We start from the raw sequence: 22,131 nt of genomic DNA, 5'->3' as shown, positions 1-22,131 counted from the left end.
TAATTGTTGACTTTGTATTTGACTATATAACATATGTCTATTTACCTTAGTTTAGGTCTACATTAGATACATCATATACAAATATTTTAAAGAAACCCAATCATCAGTTGACTAGTTAAAGTTTTTTTGATATATTTTATGTAGATGTTTCAAAGAAGTTGAATATTATAATTGTCAATCGATAATCAAGATTTAACCTTAAACATTGAAGATATTTTAAGGAAATCGAATATCCTATTCAAGATTTAACTTTATTTACATTCGATAAGATGTTTCAAATGGTTAGATATCATACTAAAATCTAATTTTTAGATATATTTAATGCATATGTTATAAGAATGAAGAATATTGTAGTTGAGGTATTTTTTATTTTTATATATGATTATTAAAATCATTTTTTTTATTATCAAATATTTATATAGAAAAAAGATTTTATTATTTTAATATTTTTGTTGATAATTTGGATTGATACAATTTTAATGTAAAAAAATAAATATACAGCAAAGAAATGAAAATATAAGTGTGATAAAAGAGACAAAAGAAAAAAAACCCAGAAATTGTTATAAATCTTTGTTGTATGAATAGTAAACTTACAAATTTAGATAATTTTTTTTAACTCATGGAGCTAGTGGTGGAGCATGAGACTTATGTTTGATTTATCATTGTAAAAAAAATAAAAAATAATTATTTATATATAAAAAATTAGACTCACGTGGAGTGTGTGAAGCCGACGCTTAGCTGTCAGCTATGAGGCTGAACTTGGCACTGTCGGTGCTCCGGTGACGGCGAGATCCTAAAAAATTCCCCAAACTAACCATCTTGCCAACAAAACTTCCTATCCTTCTCCCATCACATTGAAAAGTTGAAAACGTAAGACACAATCAAAAGTAAAAAAATAAAATAAAATAGAATAAAAAAAGAAAAAGGTACAAGCAACTACATTTGTTCCTCTTCCAATTGTGTCGTCTTATCTTCTACGAAACCCATACATAGATGCATGTGATGTGCACCTTCTTCTTCTTCTTCTATTCCACTCACTCCCTCTCACACCATTGCTGAATTCTTCAATTTCATTCACTGTGCTTAACCATATTCCACTTCCACCCATACCTTACTTACTACTATATTGGATCTGAATGAATCAATGATGCTTTGTCTCTTCCGGATCTGAACTTGGTTCAACTTAAACTGAACCCACCATCACCATGGCCACCTCACTCGCTTGGAGACTCTCTGCCAACAATGGCACCACCCTTGCCGCAAATGATCTGGTACCTTCTTCACTCCAGTTTCATCTTTGTTTTCTGTTGTTTGTGCCATTACTCATATCTTCACTATTTTATTAGTTAAGGTCAAAAGTGTTGTTGTCAGTGTTTGCATGGGTTGGAGTTTATGGATCTTGTTCCCATCTGGTTGCATCTGTGTATTTTCTGCCCATTGCTCTGTTGAGCCAATGTTTTACTCTCATTCTGTACTTCTGTACTGGATATCAGACAATTCTAGGAAGTATTATCGAGGATCACTTATTATTGGAAGTTTATAAGAACTATGGGATTTAATTATGCAAATATTAAGGATTTCCTTTTTGTTTTTTTGCTGATGTGTGATCCGTATGTTAATTTGTCCCCAAGAAAGTAGAAACATGTTTGTGACTGTTCTACATATTGAGGTGTGTACAGTTTCATGATTGTAGCATGATTAACTGTTCAACAAATCTTGTGGGATGCAGGGCGTAGGTAAAAAATGGAAACAAAGGATGGGGTTCATAAAATAGTTCGGGCCTGTTTGTGTACTTTACTGAAATGTTCATAGTTTTGTTAAGATATGTGGTTCTTTGCCGATATCTTAAGTTGTTGTACTATTTTCACTGCCCATCAGGTTTCCCTTATGTTTTGCTCGATGAGATGCAATACTAAAGGATCAAAAATCAACTGTAGTGAAAGCAAAAGCAACAAATCTATTTGTTTAGTACTCTGAATGTTTTCATTTGAACTTGATGTCCCATTTCATCTCCTCTTTCTTTTAGGACATATTACTTAGTTATCCATCCATCACTGGCTTTATGCTATTCCTCTGTTTGTGTTTGTTTTTGTTGTTTCCAATGTTTCAGTTGATGTTTTCAGAGATATGCTACATACCTTGCCATATAACATTCCCCATTGTCACCCTTTTGATTGCAGGAAAGAAATGGTGACGGGAGGACTCAAGATTCAGAGCCCCCAACTCCACATTCTGTTATGAAAATGGGATTGAGGTTGGTTACAGCTTAAAACTCACCTAAAAAAGTTGTCACACAACAGGAACAGTGTACAACCTGATAAAATTATTGATTAATTGCTTGCAATGCTACAAGAATAAGTGATTGTAATAATTGCTTGCAGCCAAATAAGCTAACAGTCTAACCTGTGAGAATGAACTAAGAACCATGTGAATTGATGCTTTGATTTATGGACTATGGACATTCAAAAATTTGTGAACAAAATTTTGGTTTCTTACATGTTTTACTGGTTGCTTTTGCAGAGAGCGTAACAGCAGCATGGAGGATCCAGATGGGACATTAGCTAGTGTTGCCCAATGCATTGAGCAGCTGCGTCAGAGCTCATCTTCTGTGCAGGAGAAAGAGTATTCCTTAAGGCAGTTATTGGAGCTTATAGATCTGCGTGAAAATGCTTTTGGTGCTGTTGGATCTCACTCTCAGGCAGTTCCAGTACTTGTTTCCCTTCTCCGGTCCGGTTCATTCAATGTGAAGATACAAGCAGCAACTGTCTTGGGTTCCCTTTGTAAAGAAAATGAGCTAAGGGTGAAGGTCTTGCTTGGAGGAAGCATTCCTCCATTGCTTGGTCTACTAAAGTCCAGTTCTACTGAAGGCCAAATTGCTGCTGCAAAGACTATTTATGCCGTCTCTCAGGGTGGTGTAAAAGATCATGTTGGTTCAAAAATTTTTTCGACTGAAGGAGTTGTACCAGTGCTCTGGGTGCAGCTGAAAACTGGCCTGAAGGCAGGAAATGTAGTTGAAGGTTTATTGACTGGTGCATTGAAAAATCTCTCCAGCAATACCGAGGGATTCTGGAATGCAACAATACAAGCTGGAGGAGTGGACATATTAGTGAAGTTACTGGCAATGGGACAGCCTAGCAGTTTAGCTAATGTGTGCAATTTACTTGCTTCTGTAATGATGGAGGATGCATCTGTTTGTTCAAAGGTGTTGACAGCGGAGGTGACAAAGCAACTTCTGAACCTATTAGGCCCAGGTAATGATGACTCTGTTAGAGCTGAAGCAGCTGGTGCTCTGAATTCTCTTTCTGCCCAGTGCAAAGAGGCACGGCGAGAGATAGCCAATGCTAATGGTATTCCTGCTTTGATCAATGCTACCATAGCTCCTTCCAAAGAATACATGCAGGGTGAGTGTGCTCAAGCATTACAGGAGAATGCTATGTGTGCTCTAGCAAACATCTCTGGGGGTTTGTCTTTTGTCATATCTAGCCTTGGTCAAAGTCTTGAATCATGCACCTCACCTACCCAAATTGCGGACACATTAGGAGCTTTGGCATCAGCTCTCATGATATATGATAACAAGGCAGAATCTACCAGAGCATCAGATCCTTTGGTTGTCGAGCAGACATTACTCAAGCAATTTAAACCTCGCTTGCCCTTCCTTGTACAGGAACGAACCATTGAAGCGCTTGCTAGTTTGTATGGAAATTCCATACTTTCAAATAAACTTGCAAATTCTGATGCAAAACATCTGCTTGTTGGTTTGATAACAATGGCCGCCAATGAAGTTCAAGACGAGCTTATAAAAGCTCTGTTGACACTGTGCAAAAGTGAAGGAAGTCTATGGCGTGCACTTCAGGGCCGTGAAGGGGTTCAGCTATTGATATCTCTTTTGGGGCTTTCATCAGAACAGCAGCAAGAGTGTGCAGTTGCCCTGCTTTGCCTTCTATCATATGAAAATGATGAAAGTAAATGGGCAATTACTGCTGCTGGTGGCATACCTCCACTTGTTCAAATTTTGGAGACAGGATCTGCAAAAGCAAAGGAAGATTCAGCTACAATCCTTAAGAACCTGTGCAATCATAGCGAAGATATACGTGCTTGCGTTGAAAGTGCTGATGCTGTTCCTGCATTGTTGTGGCTATTGAAGAATGGAAGCCCAAATGGGAAGGATATTGCAGCAAAGACTTTAAATCATTTAATACATAAATCTGATACTACAACCATTAGTCAGCTTACAGCGTTATTGACTAGTGATCTTCCTGATTCTAAGGTTTATGTCTTGGATGCTTTGAGAAGTATGCTTTCTGTTGCTCCCCTTAGTGAAATTTTACGTGAAGGTAGTGCTGCCAGTGATGCATTTGATACCATGATAATATTATTGAGCTCTACCAAAGAAGAAACTCAGGCAAAGTCTGCATCAGCTCTGGCAGGAATTTTTGAAACAAGGAAAGATGTGCGTGAAAGTAGCATTGCGGTTAAAATTCTTTTGTCAGCCATGAAATTGCTTAATGCTGAATCTGAAAGTATCCTGATTGAGTCCTCACACTGCCTGGCTGCAATATTTCTTTCCATCAAAGAGAACAGGGATGTAGCTGTTGTTGCCAGAGACACATTATCAACCCTAGTTGCACTAGCAAACTCTTCAGTTTTGGAAGTTGCAGAGATGGCCATGTGTGCTCTGGCAAACCTCATTTTGGACAGTGAGATTGCAGAGAAAGCTATTGCAGAAGAAGTTATCTTACCCGCTACTAGAATATTATGTGAAGGCACAATTTCTGGAAAAACCCATGCTGCAGCAGCAATTGCTCGTCTCCTGCATTCTCAGGATGTTGATTATGGTGTAACTGATTGTGTGAATCGTGCTGGAACTGTTCTTGCATTAGTTTCTTTCTTAGATTCTGCTGTTAATGGGTCTGTTGCCACATCAGAAGCTCTAGAAGCACTTGCCATCCTGTCAAGGTCAGAAGAGACCAGTGCAAATATTAAATCTGCTTGTGCAGTTTTGGCTGAATTCCCTAAAAGCATAAGCCCAATTGTCTTGTGCATTGTTGATTCAGAGCCAATGCTGCAGGATAAAACAATTGAGATTTTATCTCGATTATGTAAGGATCAGCCTGTTGTTTTAGGCGATACTATCGTGTCAGCACCTGGATGTATATCTTCAATAGCTAAAAGGATAATTAGTTCCACAAATGTAAAGGTCAAAATTGGGGGAGCAGCACTTCTTATTTGTACTGCAAAAGCCAATCATCAGAGACTGGTGGAGGATCTCAATTCATCAAACCTGTGTGCCAATCTTATTCGGTCTCTTGTTGATATGCTTACTTCTGCACAGCCTTCGTTGGGTTACCTGGATGGTGACAAGAAGGAATTCATTAGCATATGCAGGTACACAAGAGAAGAGGCCAACGGTTGTGAATCCAACACTAGCACCAGCATTATATGTGGTGCTGACTTGGCGATATGGTTACTGTCTATTCTTGCTTGTCATGGTGAAAAAAATAAAATTGCAATAATGGAGGCTGGAGCAATTGATGTTCTCATTGACAGGATCTCAAATTGTTTCTCACAATATTCTCAGGTATTTAAGTGCCTTTTTCAGTAAATCCAAAGAAATAGTTAGTCTATTTGATTCTGATCATAGGTAATACTTAATAGCGAAAATCATGCTTTAACCCCTCCGCCTCCCCTCCCTCTGAAGTTTTATCCAAAAGCAACTTTAGTGCACCAAATTAAAATCTTTCAATTCATGCAATGATGCAAACTTTCAAAATCTCCCACCTAATACCCTTGCTAGAAACATTTCATGTGATCATTTTCTCAATTCTCACTTGTACAGAATTTAACAAGTTGTATTTGATATTTATCTTCTGAAACATAATGGTTGGAGAGACACTAAAATCTGTTCAAGACAATGAATTTTTTATGTAAAAAATAGAAAATGAAGTGTTTGGATAGGTTATGTACTCTTTCAGGTGAATCTTTGTCAAACACAATGATCACAACTCACAAGTTTGGCCAATGACTTATCCGTTGTCAGTTTTAATTATATTATTATCCACTATGATGTTTTATGTTTCTTCTAGGATTTCAGGGGGGTGGGGATGAAAGGTTGCATGTTTCAGAATCGTAAGCGAAGTTAATGTTTTAAACTTGATTTAGACAAAATTCATGTAGATAAACTGTAATTTTCTCTAGTAAATGTTTACTTCTTTGCACATTAAGGCATCCTTAGCTGTAAAACTGAAACAATGTTACTATATGACAATTATTTCTGTATATAAACCCTGTTAGCTCCCTTATGGTGAACATGCAGATTGACTACAACGAAGATAGCAGCATGTGGATTCATGCTTTGTTGTTGGCAATATTATTTCAAAATAGAGATATCATACGGGCACATCCAACCATAAAATCTGTACCAGCACTTACCAGTTTATTGAAGTCAGAGGAATCAGCAAACAAATATTTTGCTGCACAATCAATAGCTAGCCTTGTCTGTAATGGTAGCAGGGGAACACTTTTGTCAGTGGCAAATTCTGGGGCAGCAGGTGGACTTATCTCTTTGCTTGGCTGTGCTGATACTGATATACAGGATCTTCTGGAATTATCAGAGGAATTTTCTTTGGTACGTTATCCTGATCAAGTGGCTCTTGAGAGGTTATTTAGAGTTGATGATATAAGAGGGGGAGCCACTTCTCGGAAGGCAATACCTGCCCTAGTTGATCTGCTCAAACCAATTCCAGATCGTCCAGGAGCACCATTTTTGGCACTTGGGCTTTTGACTCAGCTTGGTAAAGATTGTCCTTCAAATATGAGTGTAATGGTGGAGTCTGGGGCCTTAGAGGCACTTACGAAGTATCTTTCACTGAGTCCACAAGATGCAACTGAAGAAGCTGCTACAGATCTGCTAGGAATTCTGTTTAGCAGTGCTGAAATACGAAAACATGAATCAGCATATGGTGCTGTTGCTCAACTTGTAGCTGTTCTACGTTTAGGGGGAAGAGGTGCAAGGTATAGTGCTGCAAAAGCCTTGGAAAGTTTGTTTTCTGCTGACCACATTAGAAATGCAGAGATTGCTCGGCAAGCTGTTCAACCGTTGGTGGAGATTCTCAGTACAGGTTCAGAAAAGGAGCAGCATGCTGCCATTGCTGCATTGGTTGGGTTACTGAGTGAAAATCCATCAAGAGCACTTGCTGTTGCTGATGTTGAGATGAATGCAGTGGAAGTTCTTTGTAGGATCATTTCATCAAATTGTTCAATGGACTTGAAAGGGGATGCTGCCGAATTATGTTGTGCTCTTTTTGGAAATACTAGGATTCGGTCCACAGCAGCTGCTGCATGCTGTGTTGAACCACTTGTCTCTCTCCTTGTAACTGAGCTCAGTCCTGCTCAGCTTTCAGTTGTCCGGGCATTGGATAGGCTTGTTGATGATGAGCAATTGGCTGAATTAGTTGCTGCACATGGTGCAGTTGTTCCTCTTGTTGGTCTACTGTCTGGTAGGAACTATATACTTCATGAGGCTATTTCCAGGGCTCTGGTCAAGTTAGGAAAAGACAGGCCTGCATGTAAAATGGAAATGGTGAAAGCTGGAGTTATTGAAAGCGTACTTGACATCTTACATGAAGCACCTGATTATCTATGTGCAGCTTTTGCTGAATTGTTGCGTATATTGACCAATAATGCTAGCATAGCTAAAGGATCATCTGCTGCTAAAGTGGTTGAACCATTGTTTTTGTTGTTGACAAGACAGGAATTTGGGCCTGATGGACAGCACAGTGCATTGCAGGTTTTGGTTAATATCTTAGAACATCCACAGTGCCGCGCTGACCATTCATTGACTTCTCGCCAAGTTATTGAACCACTTATCCATTTGCTTGATTCTCCAATTTCAGCAGTACAACAGTTGGCTGCTGAGCTTCTTTCACATCTACTTGTAGAAGAGCGCCTTCAGAAGGATCCAGTGACACAGCAAGCAATTGGCCCTCTCATTCGAGTTCTTGGTTCTGGTATACACATATTGCAGCAGAGAGCTGTAAAAGCCCTAGTTAGTATTGCACTAACATGGCCTAATGAAATTGCTAAAGAGGGTGGTGTTATTGAAATTTCCAAAGTTATATTGCAAGCTGACCCTTCCCTTCCTCATGCTTTATGGGAATCTGCTGCCTCGGTTTTGTCAAGTATTCTGCAGTTTAGCTCTGAATTCTACTTGGAAGTTCCTATTGCTGTACTGGTAAGGTTGCTTCGATCAGGCTCAGAGAGCACAGTTGTTGGTGCTTTAAATGCTCTTTTAGTGTTGGAAAATGATGACGGAACTAGTGCAGAAGCTATGGCTGAAAGTGGTGCTATAGAGGCTCTCTTGGAGCTCCTACGATCTCATCAGTGTGAGGAAACTGCTGCAAGACTTTTAGAAGTATTGCTGAACAATGTGAAGATTCGAGAAACGAAAGTAACAAAATCAGCTATCGTACCATTATCCCAGTATCTTTTGGACCCACAAACTCAAGCACAGCAGGCAAGGTTGTTGGCAACTTTGGCTCTTGGGGATCTGTTTCAGAATGAGGCTCTTGCTCGAACAAGTGATGCAGTTTCAGCTTGTCGTGCTTTAGTGAATGTGCTTGAAGAGCAACCAACAGAAGAAATGAAAGTCGTAGCCATATGTGCTTTGCAGAATCTTGTGATGTACAGTCGATCAAATAGGAGAGCAGTTGCAGAGGCTGGTGGTGTTCAGGTTGTATTGGATCTGATAGGTTCAAGTGATCCAGAAACATCAATTCAGGCGGCAATGTTTGTTAAACTTCTCTTCTCAAATAATACTATTCAAGAGTATGCTTCTAGTGAAACAGTCAGAGCAATTACTGGTGAGTTTTTCTTTGCTAATCTTGCAGTTTTTACTGCTTGGCTGATTGAGCCCCTTAATACTTTTTTCCCTTCTAAATTCCTACAAAAAGATGCATAATAACATGCCCTCATTTAACTTTCTAGACGAGGCAGCCTTGGTACTGGTGTAAAGAAAAAACCCGATTTTATTGGAATAACGGAAGTTTTAGAAACTGAACAAAACAGATATTTAAATAATAGTAACACTTAGTTCTTTAACAGTAGGAGTGAATATAAGTGGTGAGTCTTTGTGTGCATTTCTGATGATAATTTTATGTTGGTTTAGTTATAGTAAAAACATAAATATTGAACATTTTGGGAAAGTTGGAGTTATAAGGTTGGCTTGGAGTTGGAGGTCGTGGGTTCGAATCCCCCCACTAACAATTAACAACTAACATTTGGCGATAAAGAAACATTTTGGGAAAGTTTAAAATACACTAAATTAGGGAATACACTTCTACTTTTGTTGAACAAATTGACCTAAAATGATCTTTTTGATGTTATGATGCATTGAACATGGTAAATGATTTTTGCCTTGCTATCATAAGCCAAGGCATAACTTGATTGCTAAAAAGGAGAAGTATATCAAATAACATTACATATGAAGAACAAATCTTTTGATTAATAGAAGAGCTAATTTTGAATTGATTGTGCACCTAAAATTTATGGAAGGAAACATAAATTATAGAACCTGTGTCCTGTGAACTTCAATCTATTATTACATTATTTAAACATCAAGACTGCAGTTGTGCTTATATAGCCTCTTGCAGCAAAAATAGACACTTATTGCTTTTTAAGTATTCAATTAATGTAACATGAACAATTACAGATTGTACTTCAAAGCCTAATTTACATGTATAAAGTTGCAGTTTTTTCACAGAATTGATTGATGAACAATGGTGATTCATTTAAGCAGAAACACATCTCCCCCTTCCCACTTTATATTTCTAACAAGGTTTTTGCTCTTATAGCTGCTATTGAGAAAGATTTATGGGCTTCTGGAACTGTGAATGATGAGTATCTGAAAGCCTTAAATTCTCTATTTACCAACTTCCCAAGACTTAGAGCAACTGAACCAGCAACGCTTAGCATTCCCCATCTGGTTACAGCCTTAAAGACAGGTTCAGAGGCTTGTCAGGAAGCTGCATTGGATGCACTTTTCCTGCTCAGACAAGCTTGGTCAGCATGCCCAGTTGAAGTTTCTAGAGCTCAGTCAATTGCAGCTGCAGATGCTATTCCATTGCTGCAGTACTTAATCCAGTCTGGGCCGCCTCGGTTTCAGGAGAAAGCAGAATTTTTATTGCAGTGTTTACCAGGGACATTGGTGGTGATCATCAAGCGTGGTAACAATATGAAACAGTCTGTTGGAAACCCTAGTGTTTACTGCAAGCTTACACTTGGCAACACTCCACCAAGGCAAACCCAGGTCATTATTTTACATTTATGGTTTCGTACTTTTCTATTAGCTTTGAATCATTTGTGTGTTGTTATGGGGAAGAGGCTACTTGCTTTTTCGGTGTATGCACTAGGATCCAGTGATATGGGTGTAAAACTAAATTTGGGTTTTGTCTCTCCATGTCAGTCATCTACAAATTTAACCATGAATGCTGTTTCTTGAATGACTTAATATCATCTGCCTTTTCTCAATGAAAATCATGCCAATTCCAAAAATACTCGATTAGGATAGGCATTTTTAGAGCTGTTTCTTAGAAAGAATTTCAGTTGATCATCTAAGGATCTACCTATTCTGCTGAGGTTTTGCTACATATGTATTGGTAGAATAATCTATTTACTTAACCCAAATCATTTTTTTTCTGCCCCTTTAGGATAGGTTTGTCTTAATTGTTGGTTTGCAATTTTTCTGGTCCCTTACTCTTGGGAATCCTCTCTAATGCCACTTGCAAGTTGTATCTTGACCTTGAGTTTCAAAATGTACATGCAAGAGTTTGAATCTTGTTGAATATCATAAAGGCAAAGAACATTGTGTTTTCTGCTGAATGTATAAAAAAATTGAGGATTTTTTTTATGGAGCTTTATTTTTTATTATTACATGTTGCATGCTGTATACTCTTTTCCAGAAAAAGTGAATATACTAAATTACTAATATCCTTTATGATGATGTGCTGATCAGGTGGTTTCAACTGGCCCTAATCCAGAATGGGGTGAGAGCTTTTCATGGACCTTTGAGAGTCCTCCAAAAGGCCAGAAGCTTCATATTTCTTGCAAAAATAAGAGCAAAGTGGGAAAGGTAAATGTGCAAAATCATGGACTATAAAGGCAGTGTATTCATCTTCAAATATTTTGTTTCTATGCTTCATTAAGGAGTGTCTTAAGGGCACTAATTAAGAAACATTTAACCGGTTTAATTGAATATTTTAATTACTTTAAAACAGATAATTAAATATAATAAATATAATTTTATTAAATATCTTTTATCTTTGTTTTCTTAATCAGTGTTTTAAGAACACTTGTGTGCATTTTGTCTTTGTTTTTACACTTCCACTTGACCCCTCTTCTGTGATTTTTTATGACAGAGTAAATTTGGGAAAGTTACAATCCAGATTGATCGAGTGGTAATGCTTGGATCAGTAGCTGGAGAGTATGCTTTGTTGCCTCAAAGTAAAAGTGGCCCCCCGCGGAATCTAGAAATAGAATTTCAGTGGTCTAACAAATGATACCATCCAGCTTTCAAATTGGAACATTAAAGATCAAGCTGGAAAGAAATTTTTGGATTTTTTATATTACACCACGTGTATATAGCTGTTGTTTATTTTTGGTCAAAACAGATTCTTTTGTCATATTATTCTTTTGTAACTTGATCTTTCATTCCTAGGATAAACACTAGGAGCACGAAGATCAGGCCAGCTTCGAGTTTCTTGTATGATTCTTTGCGTGTTGTCAATTTAAAGTGATATAGCGAGTGTGTTTTTTTTTATCATTTTTGCTTTGGGGCTTGCATAAGTACGTCTTAGTATAATTATTTGACACTAAATTGAACGTAAAATAACAGTGACAAAGATTGTCGTACTTGGAGTGTGGATCAACTTGGTAATCATCCGTAACGGAGCTTGTGCTTACCTTTACTTTTGACTGCTTGATGTTTTAGTTTTACTCTACTTTGTTTTCACACATGTACATATAAGCATGCATTATACTAAGCAAGAGGTAGAACCAAGTTAATCTTGAGTATCCATTTTAAATGTGCTCAAAATTTATTCTTCTTACAGTTGTATTTGTATGGTATACAGTATACATTATTTCGACTAGAGAATTAACGTAGCATAAACTTTCTTTCCACTCATAACTCCAAGGCAGCAAATAGCTTGCATCATCAGCTTCAAGATATGTATACCATATACATGATATGACATATTTGTGCGAGAAAAACACTGCTAGAATGACATTTTTTTAATATTATTATTGTATTATAGTATATGATATCATATGATGCATCAAATGAATCCTAATGTGGGCCGTGGAGCCATGTTGTGTGTTTGACAAAAGCATGAAATGTGACAAATTGAGAAGTGCATTATGTGTATCATGGAGGGCAAAGCCGAATGGTCCTAAAAAGGAAAACCCGATTGTGAGGTTATGTCATGTGGACCAAATAGCGAATCCATGAATATTGCATTGCGTTATACTCTCACCTAATTCTGTTTAATATTGCGTGCCAGCTGAACTTTACGTGTATTTTATTTTGTTTCTTACATGACAAAATGATTCATTGAATAACTGGTTTACAACATTTAAGAGGGAAAAAATAACCATTGAACCAACTTGAATGCGTTGCACAATGTGATGATGACCTGAGATTGAGGACACTATTCACACACGTTTCAGATATGTATGTGATGTTGACTTGTATTATTCCATTTTTCACTGAAGATGCCCCTGCTAAGGTGTTATTACTCATTCTGAGTTCTGACCTTTAAAAGACAGAAAGGATGGAATAAATTACGGTTCTATGATTTTAATATCAAATCATGTTGCGTATAATTATTTTACATATATTTGTTTTTATCATTTTATATACATATATTTTAGAATTTAAGTTTGATAAATACTAGTATAAATATTTTTACACTGTCTATTAACTGTCATCTTGTATATGATTTAAAAATTAATTATTACAAAAATTGAGAATATCATCACATATAGCTATCCAGATTAGAGAATATCGTAATGGTGTAAAAGAAACTTTTACATTGTTAGGATGTGTTAGTTTAGGGGAAAAAAGTGAAAGAAAAAAAAATTGGAATGATTTTAGTAAAAAAAATATAATTATGAAAAAGAGTTGATCTTATTGAACCTGGACGAGGCCTCATTCTAATGGAACATGATACTTACCAAAGCTGAGAAGAATAGAGTACAGTATAATGAAGAAGAAAAACATACATTTCAATACTTTTTTACCCTATACTTTATCCTAATTTAACACACTAAGTTGAGAAAAGAATAATAAAAAAAAAGACGTTCAAACTTAAATTTTTATAAACAAGTGTGTAAGTGATCGTTTTGGGAAGGGAATGGGAAGAGAAAACACAGAAAGCTTGATGCGGCCTTTAGCTGCACCTTCCATCCCCATTTCCTAAAGTAGTTCCTTTTTCTTATAATAAGAATATAGAATCCAAAAAGAAGAAAAAAAAACACACAGAAAGCTTGATGCAGCTTTCCCTTGTTAGTACACTTCCTGCTTCCTTCAAAGTTCAAACATGAGCATCCAAAAGATAGAACTCCATGTGTATGTCATGAGCCAGAGGACAAACAATTAATTTTCTTAAAGCAGAACATGAACAAGTAATTGCTAATTCCTATCCCCAATGTCAATATGCCATTCCAGGCACTGCATTCCAAAGGTTCTTTTGTGTTTAAGGAGAAAATCACCATCAATATTAGAGACCCCAATAAGAACTTATAATTGGTCTAATCTTTACAAAACTATAGTTTTCTCTCTCTCTTCACATTATCATTATCACTCTACATAATAATAATAAAGTTTAATTTGTTATTAATGTTGTGCTTGAGGTTAATTTGAACGGTTCATGCTCCCACCTAAAACATGCCCATGAGGGACATCAAAGTTGACATCTGTGTTTGTTATTATCATTTCAAAATCACATATAGTATCTCTAAATGCTTTAGCGTAAGTCACAGTTAATCCACCTCTAGCTCGTGGCTAATGTTTTATATTTCCGCAACTAATTAAAAGATTGCGTTGATATTTTGGTATTATGATACATGTTTCTCTTCTGAGTTCCGACCTAGCTACTCTATGTTGTGAGTTCATTGGTTTAGTTTTTATTTATGTTTTTTGTTTGCCTTTCTCTTTGCATCTACTTTTCCCAAAAGTGAGAGCTTTATGTTCAGTGTTGCTTTGAAGTGAAAAGGTTCTCATGCAGTTTGATTAAAGAAAAAATGTTTCACGAACACTATCTTATATATTGAGAGAGATTTGAAAAAAAGAAAAATATTATAGATATAATATGATTTATGATGTGATAGAAAATGAAAAATAAAAAAAGGAAAGATGTTATAAAATGTTTAAAATAGAAAGATGTATGTGTATGATTTTCCTTGTTTAAATTATTCAATTAATTGCTTCATTTGGATCCTTTTAGAAAAAACATCAGCAATGGAAGTTGTTGTTACGTTAGCTTTCGTTAAAAGGAAAACAAAAAAAAAAAAAAAAAGCTAATCGACTAATCAAAGCTAATTCAAACATGAAGGGATTTAAAGAAAAAAAAAAAAGCAGAGATTGTTTATCTAGCACCGAAACCACGGTTTCCCCCTACCACCCCACTCTTTATGTTTAAGAGAAAAGGAAAGACAGTGCTTGAAATTATAAATATAATTAGTCTAACTTTTGAAACTATAAAATATTATTTTACCTTTTTATCAAATGATGAATGATGAGGTTATAATCTAACCTCAATCAGACTTTTGTACACACAAAAAATAATGATTTTTTCCTTTTGTTACTCAGTATCTTTTTGTTTAGAACTATGATTGATTTTCATGGATATTCACTCTAATTATATATGCCAGAAGGCTTCAAGGATACTTGTTCTAATAGAAATTGAAATATATTAAAAAGTTTATAATAATTTACATTGTTTAACTATGATGTTGGTTTGCTAATTTCAGATTTTTTTTATCATTCGGGTACCATTTTTTTTTCTGCTTTTTTCATATGAAGTGTTTTTGAAATTATTTTTCAGAAGGGATAAATTTTATAGATATTATCACTTCTAACTCATAAGTCGTAATATTTATTATGAGTTATTATTTTTTTAATTAAATTCATAAAATTATTTAACACTGTATTTCTTTTATTTACAACTTGAAAGTTGTTATGTTTTTTTTTTAAATTTAACAACTTCAAAAAGTTATAAGTTTTTTATTTTTTATTTTTTTTATGGTCCGACTATGAAGTTGTAGTATTTTTTTTTACTGTTTTAGGATTTTTTTTATTTACTTGTATTTTTTTGTTTTGTTTTTAATTTTTTTAAAAAAATTGTAACTAAATTTTATTTATTTAATTATTATGCTAATGAATTTTATTTGTTTTAAAAATGAAATAATAAAATAACATAATGATATTTAATATTTTTTTGAATATTTGTTTTTTAGTAACTAAAATAAATGCTAATGAATTTTATTTGTTTTTTAGTAACTAAAATAAAATGAAATAATAAAATAACATAATTTTATTTGTAACTAAAATTGTATTTTTTAGTTTTATTTAATATATTTAAAATTCATATAATTTTTTTAATAATGCTAATGAATTTTATTTGTTTTTTAAATGAAATAATAAAATAACATAATGATATTTAATATTTTTTGAATATTTGTTTTATTTTAAATACTTAAATTTTAGAAAAGTAAAATTTTAAAATAAATATTAAAATATTTTGTTACTAATATTAAATTATAATTTATGAAATAATATTATTTATTTTCTATAAAAGAATTTACTATTAACAACATCTAATAATTTAGTGATAAAAATAGTTGTTAAATTAAAAACAACAAAATAATTAATATAAAATGAATAATACAACTTAAAGAAAACATAAAAACTAAAAATTATATTAGTCGTCTACTTGTTTGTTTGTATGTATATTTATTACAATTACGCCAAATATACAAAATATTAAAATATATAAAATTATCTAAATTTTAAATATACAAAATGTTTTAGATAAAAAATTATATAAAATATTTAAAAAATATATAACATATTAAATAAAATCATATAAAAAAATATATACAAGATATTAAATAAAACGAATAACAAGTAAAATTAAAAATATTTATTTAATAATTAAATAAAAAAATTTAATTACAATTTTTTTAAAAATTGAAAATAAAACAAAAAAATGCAAGTAAATAAAAAATCCTAAGACACTAAAATAAATACTATGACTTAGAAGCCATAAAATTAAAAAAAATTAACGATTTTGAAGTGATAAATAAAAAAATATATTGAAATTATAAATAATTTTACGACTTTAATTAAAAAAATAATAATAATAAATCGTAACAGATGTTATTATTTCTAATTTAAAAATTGTAATACCTATTATGTTACGACTTGTTGCTTTTTAAAAATAATTTTAAAACACCCATATAAAAAAGCTGAAAAAAATTATACCCTAATGATAAAAAAAAGCCGAGATTTCACAACTTAAACCTACAACATTCCATTCAATTCTCCACCAAAGTCTTAATCCTCTCATACTAGGAGCCATTTAATTTGGAGAAAGAATAATAAGGATGACGCATGATCCTACTTACCTACATGTTATGCTCCAATTGATTTGTTTAAAACAAAACTAGAGTTAACACTCACCGTTAATTCGATTGCATTTCATTAGTATTAACTCTAACCTCCAAATAGGTGACATTGATGGCTTTGTCCATATGTAGTATCTATCTTTTAGGTGGAGGCAACAATTTAATTAGTGCATACACTTTCGAAGAAATGGTTATTTTAGGGATATTGATCCATCAAATAATAGACTAGGTGACCAGTCATATACTAGAGTCTATCACTGTAATAATATATGCATGGGAGTGTATGATTGAGTGGAAAGGTATGTTCATGGGGTTGGTAAAAAGAATGGGGCTTTGTTAAATCACATCCATTCAAATGGATATCTACGCATAGAGGCCATAATAGCTGTAAGAGGACAAAACCAAACAGAGAAAACGACATGCTTACATTTATTATGTCCTATTTATGCATTTGTTATCATGTTTCTTGTGTGTTCGAAAGTTTTAAGAGACAGGCATCAGGACTTGCTATGAGTCCAGCGACATGAATAAATAAATGAAAGGGCAACAGTATTAGATAGTTCTATATATGAAAACCAATTATTGAAACTAGAAAAGAAAATAAAAAGGTTTTATGCTATTTTTTTATTTAAAAAACTTAAATTTAGGATAAATTACATTTTACCCCTTTAATTTATTAGTTCTATTGAATTTCTCCCCCTAATTTAAATAATTAATTATATTTTTATACAATAACTATAATAAGATTAGAATGAATAAAACTTATGACTTTGTGCAAATTACCCATTCCTCACCAAGGAGATTTAGTTTAGTTAAATAAAATGTATAAATTATTATAAATCTTATAAAATTTGTCTTCAATTGCTATTGTGATTTTTTCCCAGCCCTCCTTCGTAGACCGAATTTATTAGGTTAAATAATTAAGTATTTTAAAGGTTTCGCAATTAATTAATTGAATAATTTAACCAAACTCCATGAGAGCCTTTTTCATTTTTTATAACAATGATCAAATATCAATATATACGAAAGGGATGCAGTTTTATCAGACCACAAATCCTTTCCTTTTCTCCAATTAAACCTTATGAACCAAAAAAAAATTAAAGATACTTTTTTTTTTGGCTGAGAAGGGGGATCAATGAAGCTTCCAAAACAGTAGACTTGCTCAGATTCTGGGATTAAAATAATTTAAATTCTCATTTTTGAATTCATAATTGTGCAACAACCCTTTGCAACAGCTGTGCTGTGTGAATGTTCCCAACCAAACGCGTTCGTGGCTGCTGTCATTTGACCAACAATTTGTTACATAAACATATTTGTAACGTAATGAATCATTTGAAATTAATAACTAAACTCTTGCCCTCATTGCTAATTATACTAAATTGTAACAGAGCAGCTCTGTAGTGGTATTCAATTTATGAAGATGAAGTCAGTGTGCGCTGAAAGCAAGAATAATACATCAAATGGAATTCATCAAGAGCCTAAGTTATACTACAGGGTATCAAATATAATGTGTATTTGGATGTCAACTTCATTGGCTTCCACCTAGTGTGATGGAGATCATAAAAGAACAATTAATACATGTACAATCCTCCAATTACAAATGGTAAGTACTTTTATGATAATTATTTATAGGTGATTTCTGATTAATTTACCGTATGATATATACTACATTTGTTTTTAATTAATTATTATAAATGCTATTTTATTTATAAAATGTAAAGAAGTTGAGTTTATTTTTCTTCTAGGCTTTTAAGGGCGCGGCCATGGAAGGCTCCAGCTTTACTTTTTTCACAGAATATTTTCTTTTAAAAAGGGCACTGTGGATTGATTTGAGCCTCGTACACAATCTGTGTTCCTTCATATTTTTTATTTTTTTTTGTGAGATCGAGAATTGTTTTCATTTAATTCACTATTGCTCTGTAATTTAAATTCAAGAACTTTAGTAATACATTTATCACAAGCTACCATTTTTATTATATTAAAAAATCTCAAAGAATAATAAAACAAAAGCATAAGCAGGAAAAAAATCCTTTAGTCTTAAGCATTTTTAATGGGAATTCTTAAACTCAAGAATTTTTTTTCATCAAATCTATTACTATACATACTTTCAAAATCTCCGGCAGATTAGGTTTCTTTTGGAGAAGTGTCTTCCTTTCAAATTTTTAATGTTTATCTCCTATCCATTGCAATACCCACAAAAATGGTTCAAAAATAAAAAATGGGATTTATCACTTGAACTAAAAAAAATAATTACATCTTATATGAAATAATGAAACCAACAAAAAGTAATCAAAGACTTTAAAATTGATTTTATCACTAAAGATAAAAGAAAAAATCATAAAAGAATATTAAAAAACATGCTATCTAGCCTGAAACTCGATTCCATGAACATTAATATACTCTTCAAATTGAAAATTATATCTCCTCTCCGCTTTATGGTCACGGGAGGGAAAATGAGTTTTGATGTGAACAGCGTAAGAATTATTTTTCTTTCTCAATAATTTCCATGTTGTTCCAAACTCAGCGAAATGTAACGATAATCTAGTTTTCTTTGCCTTTTTTTTTCCTTTATCATTTGTCTCATAGCAAATAAAGTATTAGTGAGAGTGTGAGACATGAAAGAAAATAATTTTAACTTTGATTAAATGATTAAAATGAACTCTGATACGCTTCTTATGTATAACAAAAAAGATATCAACTACATACGGTGATATTTTTAGTTTATATTGTTATAAATGATGCATCTCAAGCTTTTGCATGTAATACAGTTTAATTTTAATTTAAACTTACACGTACCTAACCAGCCATTTATTAATAATTGAGTGTTTCTTTCATCAATGTTTCTTTATCTACTTTCATGACCCCTTTAAAAATACTAGTTCTCCGATAAGAATTTTCTTTTTAATTTAATGTTAAAAATTAAGAGATTTTTTTTAATCACCATTCCATGCAGAATGTTATTAGTTTTGGTAATAATTAATCTCCATAAAAATTTGAATAATTATCTTTACTGGATCTCTGATTTCAACTATTTTTTTTTTCATTTACAATATTCAAACTCCACCCTTTACTTGAAAAATCCGAGAAACTGAGTTCAATTGAGAACCCATTTTATGAAGTAGAATTAATAAATATGAGCCAGCAATGTTTTGTTTTGCGGTTATCCTAAGACAAACTCTCCAAGGCAAAATCTGGGGGTACGAGAAAGTGTTTTGTTTTCTGGTGTTGTGGGGGCCACGACCTTTGCTCTGTTTGAATCTGATTAAACGTCTCTATAAGTAGGCTGTATGTAGGTCTGTGACTCCCTGTAACTAAAAGATCTCAAACGTAGTATACGAGTTCTTCACAGCACAGAGCCGAGCAGCGTTATTATTTTTTATTATTATTACAAGGTAAGGAACGAATCCAGTTTTTTTAAAGAAAGAAAGTTCCTTGCAACTACTACTTCTTTTTTCGTTTCAGAGCTGGCTTCCTTCTGTTTTTCAACATTAATTTATCCGTTTTTATACATTCAAATAAGTGTAATTATATTCCATTAATAATTAAAGTCATGTACAAACTGTTTTACATGGAGACGAAAGAGGAAAGAAAAGGGTCTCGGATAAGATAATTAAAGTGACAGAGAGATAGAGATAGAAAATAATAATGTTGTAAAAAACATTGTACGAATTTGTAGTGGTCTCTCTAGAAAATGATCAACCTATGTGCTGCTATATATATGCTCCCTTGCTTCACTCTCATCGAAGTTCTTTTGTGGCACACTTAAGAAGTTTAGTTCACTAATCAATCTTGTTCCAATATTCATATTCATAACATACAGAAATGGGAGTTGGAGGTACATTGGAGTACTTGTCTGATCTAATGGGCAGTGGCCACCACCACCACAAGAAGAAGAAGAAGCAGTTCCAAACCGTGGAGCTAAAGGTGAGAATGGATTGTGATGGTTGTGAGCTTAAGGTAAAAAACGCTCTCTCTTCACTAAGTGGTGAGTTACATAAATTGTTATCATGATCTATTATCTATTTATTTATCAGTGTTATTCAACATGAAGATAATGAAATGAATGGTGATTAATAATTGCAGGGGTGAAATCTGTGGAGATAAACCGAAAACAGCAGAAAGTTACAGTAACTGGGTATGTTGAACCAAACAAGGTGCTGAAGAAGGCCAAATCAACAGGGAAGAAGGCTGAGATTTGGCCCTATGTGCCTTACAACTTGGTGGTTCATCCATATGCAGTTCCTTCTTATGACAAGAAGGCTCCTCCTGGTTATGTGAGGAGAGTGGAGGCCCCTGCTCACACTGGAACCATCACAAGATATGAAGACCCTTACATCACCATGTTCAGTGATGACAACCCAAATGCATGCTCTATCATGTAGACAAAAAAAAAATAATATATGCTTTTTCCCATGGCACTGTAAATTTATAAATTTTAATGCATGCTCTATCATGTAGACCTTATATGCTTCTTTCTGGTCTATTTTCAAGTTGTTGTTGCTTTCCTAGAGTGTTGTCTTCTTTTTTGGTTTTTACATAAAAAGATGAGAAGAGACGTTGCTGTGATTATTGTTTTTCTATTTTTTTGCTTTAGTGTTCCAGATTGTACACTGTAATTGCCTCCTTGTAGGTTTGCAGTAGGTAGTTTCGGTGGGCCTTGACCTTGACCTTGAGATATGATATTGTTTCTTTGTTGTTATTTATGGCCTTCTTTTCTTTCTCCCGTAAATGAAACCAGTTTGGGAGTAAAAGTAAAACATCAAAACAAGCATATCATGTGAATTAAGCCGGTAAGGGTGAAATAATGGTGAATGAAAACAATGTCTGATTGTAATTTATTTTTCGGTTTGCGTGCTTAGAGTTAAATAGAAAAGTAGCAAATACGTATTATTCGTGGAGGTAGAGGGTGAAAAAAAAAACAAAGAAAGGACCAAGAATATAACTGTTAAAATACTCAAAATTGGTCAAAGTTACAGGCATTGATCATTTCCCTCTAAACTGTAGTATACACTAACATTGGTATTGCATTTTGCCTACCCCGGAGCATTTGCATTGGCATTGGGGCTATTGTTGATCGAAAAAGCATACATAGTTTAAACTCAATTCCAAATACGCTTAATTTCCAGAAGAAGCTGGAGCAAACAGGTTCAAGGAACGCGTATCCTTTTCCTCTCAATTAACGTGAGGCAGGAATCGGCTTTACTTTTTCTGCTTTGCCTTTTTCTGTTTCCCTCACCCTTTACCAGATCCTCACAAAGTGTAAAGGCACATGCAACCTCGGGATAGTATAGACTATACAGGATTCAACAGAATTATGCAGATGATTATTCTCATTTGTATTATCACCACCCCCAACGTCATCATTTGTAAGAAGATATTCAATGGTGCAAAATACGGATACGGATATACACAATTATTAAGGTTGAAACAATTCATATATGCTTTCCAATC

General features: G+C 33.7%; 2 protein-coding genes across 3 annotated transcripts; both read left to right on the top strand.

Annotated features, from left to right (window-relative positions):
• Positions 1-734: 734 nt before the first annotated feature.
• On the top strand, positions 735-11,779 carry LOC100807370 (protein CELLULOSE SYNTHASE INTERACTIVE 1). Its single transcript, XM_003524229.5, has 7 exons — positions 735-1,271; positions 2,181-2,254; positions 2,521-5,578; positions 6,314-8,858; positions 9,849-10,303; positions 11,009-11,125; positions 11,412-11,779. Exons 1-7 carry the CDS (start codon positions 1,206-1,208, stop codon positions 11,550-11,552), a joined length of 6,456 nt encoding a protein of 2,151 aa, XP_003524277.1. The 5' UTR covers positions 735-1,205; the 3' UTR covers positions 11,553-11,779.
• An 8,208-nt stretch (positions 11,780-19,987) lies between these two features.
• LOC100500473 (heavy-metal-associated domain-containing protein) lies at positions 19,988-21,354 on the top strand. 2 transcript variants are annotated; one of them, NM_001251720.2, is made up of 3 exons: positions 19,988-20,072; positions 20,501-20,665; positions 20,764-21,354. In NM_001251720.2, exons 2-3 carry the CDS (start codon positions 20,503-20,505, stop codon positions 21,060-21,062), a joined length of 462 nt encoding a protein of 153 aa, NP_001238649.2. In that variant the 5' UTR covers positions 19,988-20,072; positions 20,501-20,502; the 3' UTR covers positions 21,063-21,354. The 2 variants fall into 2 exon arrangements, with proteins under 2 accessions (NP_001238649.2, XP_040871115.1); XM_041015181.1 differs by lacking the exon at positions 19,988-20,072 and having other exon boundaries at positions 20,113-20,665; positions 20,764-21,249.
• Positions 21,355-22,131: the final 777 nt, after the last annotated feature.

This window comes from Glycine max, chromosome 5, assembly GCF_000004515.6.
Source record: "Glycine max cultivar Williams 82 chromosome 5, Glycine_max_v4.0, whole genome shotgun sequence".
In the NCBI taxonomy this organism is placed as follows: domain Eukaryota; kingdom Viridiplantae; phylum Streptophyta; class Magnoliopsida; order Fabales; family Fabaceae; genus Glycine; species Glycine max.
Note: the sequence above shows the minus strand (reverse complement) of the source record. Positions and strands in the feature narration are given on the sequence as shown.